The 6,000-nt window shown below is 43.2% G+C and overlaps 1 protein-coding gene across 1 annotated transcript in view; it reads left to right on the top strand.

Moving 5' to 3' along the window:
* The window catches only part of LOC112301368 (zinc finger protein 791), a 28,295-nt gene continuing 22,295 nt past the window's right edge, over positions 1–6,000 (top strand). Inside the window, exon 1 of the mRNA XM_053911859.2 lies at positions 1–205. Coding sequence (XP_053767834.1) covers positions 86–205 — 120 coding nt within the window. The 5' untranslated portion in view covers positions 1–85. The remainder of the gene's footprint in view (positions 206–6,000) is intronic.

Genomic DNA, 6,000 nt, shown 5'->3' with positions numbered 1-6,000 from the left:
TTCCCAAAGACTAATCAGCGGCGCCGCAGGCCGGGTGGGTGGGGCGACGCTCAGCCAACCGCGCGTTGGCTCCTGGCCCCTCGGGATGGGGTTTCACCTGCCTTTCCTCGCCCAGCTCCTCGCCTGCGGTTTCCGTCCGGGTCGACTTGTACCAGCCGCGGAAGCTGCTCGGAGGACAGCGGGGTATTCCAGAGACCGGGAAATGGTGAGTGCAAATAACGCGGTGGCCCCAGACGGGTCGAGGGCCTGAGGGCGGGACCCGGCCTTCCCGCGGTCACCTCCGGAGTCTGAGCCCTCCCCGGGCCGCCGCTCCGACCTCTGTCTCCTCCCGCTCGCAGCTCAGGGGCTGGGCCGGCAGCCAGGACTCCCGGCGTCCTGTCTCGTCGCTGCGCGTGGTGGTTGGGTCCCGAACCGGAGTTTCTTTGGGCAGCTCTAAGCCAGCAGCCCGCCTCACCCCAGTTGGTACGGTGACCTACGGAAAAGTCATTGCGGTGGGGGGACTGTCGCGACTCATTCTGCGGGTTGGTTCCTGGGAGGAGCTGTGGCCGGTGGCCATCCCAGTCCCTCCTTTCACGCCCGGGGACTCCTTTTCTCCCGAGTTTTCCCAGTGTGTAAGAAGCGAAGCCTCAATGAATCCACGATGCTGTCCCCCCAGCCTGGCTCTTCCTAGGACGGGTAATCCCTAAATTTCCAGAACCTCTAGGCGTTCCCAAACTTCAATTACAGCTTCCAGTTACAGCATCGTTATCAACTGTTTGTCCTTAGCGATGCATTTCAAACAAACGCAGTATTTTAATTGTTTATCATTTTCCCACAGTTAATGAATGCCAGGTTTTTAAAGGTTATATATTGTTTGTGGATATTTTACAGGAGGGTAACCACCTGGAACACATTGTATAACATCCCTGTTCCTATCACCTACGATCGTTCCTGGGCACAGACAGCCGAAGGGGATGGTGGGGAGGTTCCTCTTTGGGTGATCTTTCCTGTCAGCACGGCCCGTTCCCTGGGTCTTTCACCTTTAAAAGATTCATTCACTTTTTTTTTTTACGTCAACGTTAAACAATATATGTAAAATGTATTTAATCAGCTGATCTTAGACAGTATAAAACACTTCCAAAACACACCAAAAGTGAATTTCAGAAAAAATTATTTCAGTGTGGGTGACAAAAAGGAAAGTAACCTCACAGGGTATCTGATCATAAATTCCTAACTGAGTAGGTCAAGGTGGATAGACACACCCAGGCCTCTAACTTCTTCTTCTTCTTTTTTTTTTTAATATATCGATTATGCTATTACAGTTGTCCTAGTTTTACCCCCTTTGCCCCCCTCCGCCCAGTACTCCCTTTCCTTCCAGCAATCCGCCCACTTAGTTCATGTCTGTGGGTCATGCATAAAAGCTCTTTGGCTATTCCATTTCCTATACTGTTGGTAACATCTCCCTGTCTTTTGTGTACCTACCAATCTGTACTTCTTAATCCCTGTACCTTTTCCCCCATTCTCCCCCTTCCCCCTCGCAGCTGATAACCCTCCATGTGATCTCCATTTCTGTGATTCTGTTCCTGTTTTGCTTGTTTGCTTAGTTTGTTTTTTAGATTCAGTTATTGATAATTGTGAATTTATTGCCATTTTAATGTTCTTATTTTTTATCTTCTTTTTCTTATATAGTTCCCTTTAACTTTTTATATAATAAGGGCTTGGCGATGATGAACTCCTTTAATTTTACCTTATCTGGGAAGCACTTTATCTGCCCTTCCATTCTAAATGATAGCTTTGCTGGATAGAGTAATCTTGGATGTAGGTCCTTGCCTTTCATAACTTTGAATATTTCCTTCTAGCCCCTTCTTGCCTGTAAGGTTTCTTTTGAGAAATCAGCTGATAGTCTTACCGGAACTCCTTTGTAAGTACCTCTCTCCTCTGGCTGCATTTACAACTCTCTCCTTATCTTTAATCTTGGGTAATTTAATTATGATGTGTCTTGGTGCGATCTCTTTGGGTCCAACTGGTTTGGGACTCTCTGAGCTTCCTGAACTTGTATGTCTAGTTCCTTTGCCAGCTTGGGGAAGTTTTCTCTATTTTTTTTAAGGATTTTTTAAAATATTTATTTATTTTTAGAGAGAGGGGAAGTCAGGGAGAAAGAGAGGGAGAGAAACATCAATGTATGGTTGCCTCTAATGTGACCCCCATTGGGGACCTGGCCTGCAACCCAGGCATGTGCCCTGACTGGGAATCGAACTGGCGACCCTTTGGTTGGCAGCCTGTGCTCAAACCACTGAGCTATACCAGCCAGGTCTCTAATATTTTTTCAAATAAGTTTTCAATTTCTTGATCTTTCTTTTCTCCTTCTGGTACCCCTATGATTCAGATATTGGAATGTTTAAAGTGTCCCAGAGGTTCCATGAGCCTCTCCTCATTTTTTTGAATTTTTGTTTCTTCATTCTGTTCCAGTTGAATGTTAATTTCTTCATTCTCTTCCAAATAGTTGATTTGAGTCCCAGTTCCTTACTTTCACTGTTGGTTCCCTGTTCATTTTTCTTTATTTCACTTTGTATAGCCTTCACGTCTTCCTTTATTTTGCAGCTATACTCAATCATTTCTGTGAGCATCCTGATTACCAGTGTTTTGAATTTTACATCTGATAGGTTGGCTATCTCCTTGTCACTTAGTTCTTTTTCTGGAGTTTTGATCTTTTCTCTCATTTGGGCCATATTTCTTTGTCTCAGTGTACCTGTTAGGTTGTAAGGGGTGGAGCCTTAGGTATTCTCCAGGGTAGGGCAGCCCTGAATGTGGCTTCTTGAAATCCTTGGTTGTCGGACTTGAACACAGCTCAACTTTCTGATGCATCTGGGTGATATTGGTGTTGTACTCTAGTTGTATTTTTTGTTGTAGTTGTGTGAGGAGGCAAATCGTGTTTAGCTATGCCTCCATCTTGACAGGAATTCAAAGTCCAGCCCTCTAACTTCTTTAGTGAAGGGTTTTAAGCCAGCCTATTGTGTTCATGGGCATCCATGTTAACACACCTCTGAAATGTCAGAAATAATACCCCTGGGTGGGGAGGCATTAACCCTCAAAAGAGCATGTAATCTTGTTAACTATCTTGTAATCCAATCCCCACCTTGCTTTCTCCCACTTCTGTGTAATCTTTCTTACTTCTCTCCTTAATTTCAAATGCATAAAAGAAACTTCAAAGCTGTTATTCTTGGGAGTATTTGAGATCTTACTCCACAGTACCTATCATCAGTTTGGTTAAAATAAATTTTTTTTTAATTTTCTTAATCCTCATCTGAGGATATATTTATTGATTTTACAGAGAAGAGGGAGAGAGAAAAGACAGACAGACAGACAGGCATGGATCAGTTGCCTCCCACACACACCCCGACTTGGGATCAAATCGCAACCGCTCAGATAAACTATTGTAAAAATTCTCCACAGGTTTTGCGTCAGCATTATTTGGTAGCTGGCAGGAATTCGAAGAAGCCCACCCAGGGCCACCCCATGGACCTGGGCCCAGTGCTGGGTACAAGCAAGGGCCCTTTGTGCCTCACTGGCTCCTTACTTTGCATCAGGTGAATTTGGTTGAGCTCCTCTCAGAATTGTGGGTCTCCTTGCTTTAAGTAGCAATCCATGACTTTATTTAAGCTGTTCTTAGAAAATCCTCAAGGTATATGAGGGTTGAAATAACCCAGGGAAAGGGGGGTGAGGGGGGAATGGTTCGCTGCTTTTATTTTTGCCTTCTCAGAATTGCATACTGAGAAGCTGAACATAATCTTTGCTGGTTAAATGAGAGACCGAACTCTCTTTAGCTGCAAAAGAGAAAGGACACTAGCTTCCCCAATGTCAATAGCCAGCGGGGTAACAATACCTGTTCAGAGCCCCGAATCTGGAGTGGCGGAGATGGGTACCGCAAATTATCCAGTGTGGTAACACAGCTGAACTCAGAGAAGCGGACGGGAGCCTGGGGAGAAGGGCAGGGCGTGCTAGAATGGGTGACGCCTGAGAGAGGGTCCCATGCCTTGGGAAGCGTCGCAGTTTAGGTGGTGTCCAGTAAGCTCTTGCTGGCCTTGCTCAGGTATTCCTAGGTGACTAAGAATCTTTGTGGGGTTACCTGAGGAAAAGTTTCTTCTAGGGTGTAAAGCGATCCTATAGGGACATCCACAGCATTTGGCTCATCTGGGGACATGCATGTGAGGGCTGGTTTTCCCTAGAAGTTTGTTCTGGCCCTTCAAATCTCAAAATTAACATGGGAAATTGTGTCTCCTAGCCTGACAAGCCCCATGGCAGTCAGCCTCCCATTAATACTAAGATGGCCAAGATGAGGATCCTCTGATTCTCCAAATTAATTTTTGCATGCACAGTTGAAAAAAGGTAGCTATAAAATTAGGCAGAATGAATGGAAAACATTGAATTGGTCTCTCAGCTTCCATTTAGATAAATGGATCAATGTATGATGCTGTTTGGGTGTCAACCCAATTCTTTGGGGTATTTTACTGTCCTTATTTGAAAAGGGGGAAGGTCATTTGAAATTTGACTTGTCAAGGGCAGATGTAAATTGCCTCCGAAACAAAATTTGAATCCAACTGTGCTCTGTTTGTCTGCCTGCGTATGTCTATATACGTGTGTTGTAAATATAAGATAATTTTCTACCTCCAGATGGTATTGTCAAAATTCATTTAAAGGCAAGCTCTTGCAAGAATCTTGTACTTCAAAATTCTCAAAAATAAACAGACTGACAGCTGTCAGAGGGGAGGTGTGTTGGAGGGTTGGGAGAAAAAGGTGAAGGGATTAAGCAAAAAACTCAGAGATGCAAACAACTGGTGTGGTGATTGCCAGAGGAAAGGAGGGGGTGGGAGGAGGAAGAAGAGGGTAAATGGAAGATAAATGGTGACACAGGGAGACTTGACTTTGGGTGGTCAAGACAACATACGGGTGATGTATATAGAATTGTATGCCTGAAACCCAGGTAATTTTATTAATCCATGTCACACCAATAAATCCAATAAAAATTTAAAATAAACAAATACTGTTCTCAGAAATACAGAAGCTAACTCAAAAGCTTTTCAAGTTCGTGTGATCTAAGATTAAATCTTAGTAAATAAAAGCTGACTTACATTTGTTGGTTTAAGTAAGACAGACATGTGTTCATTTTGCCTAGGTTTTACAAAAATAAGTCCATGTTAATAATGACTTTTGTGTCTATGAAAAGTGTTTCTAGAGGTTATGAAATGTCCAAGCTAAGAATGCTAAATGATTACTTCTTAGTCTTCAGTAGAAATTGAGGTTTTAAGGGTTAAGATCTCAATTATATGTTAGGAGTAACTTTGCAGTGTTTCAAAAAAGCCCCTGGAACACCTCAGGATTTGAAATTGCATGGGGATCATTTAAAATAACTGATGAAAAACTCCTAGGGTGTATGATATGGGTAAACAGTGGTTGCAAATCACAGAATGGTTGGAGCCATGGGAAACCCAAGACGGCAGCTTGGTTCTTCCCTGCTCCCCGCCTCCTCATTTTTAAGTGTTTTCATTCCTTCATACATCACAGAGCATTTAAGCTGAACTTAGACGGAGGGACTTATGAGCTGAAATTATTAAAAGGAACATCTTATACTAATGCCCTGTCTTGATAAAGTTATTTCAAGAATATGCCAAGTTAGTAACTGTTTTCTTTCATGGCGAGCTCCCGGAAGACAAAGATTTTACAGATCGTTGACTGTCACCTGTACATCTACAGACTGATACTGAACTCAGAATCCATTTTGTTTGATTGTCTTTGTCTGCTAATGTATTAGTCATAACAATAGTTATACTTGTTCTTTGGGTTTTTCCATATAGTCCAACTGTTTATGATTATTGCACATTTGTAAGATAATCTTTAATGCTATTTTCATGCTCATGTAAATGTTATACTAGATGCCAAATAGAGAAAGATGAGAAGGCAAAACTCGGACTGTGATGGCTCCTAGGACAGAAATGATCCCGAGTGTTTTTTCAGAATGAAGGC

This window comes from Desmodus rotundus, chromosome 9, assembly GCF_022682495.2.
Source record: "Desmodus rotundus isolate HL8 chromosome 9, HLdesRot8A.1, whole genome shotgun sequence".
NCBI lineage: Eukaryota > Metazoa > Chordata > Mammalia > Chiroptera > Phyllostomidae > Desmodus > Desmodus rotundus.
The sequence above is the reverse complement of the archived record's forward strand: the minus strand, read 5'-3'. Positions and strand labels throughout refer to the sequence as shown.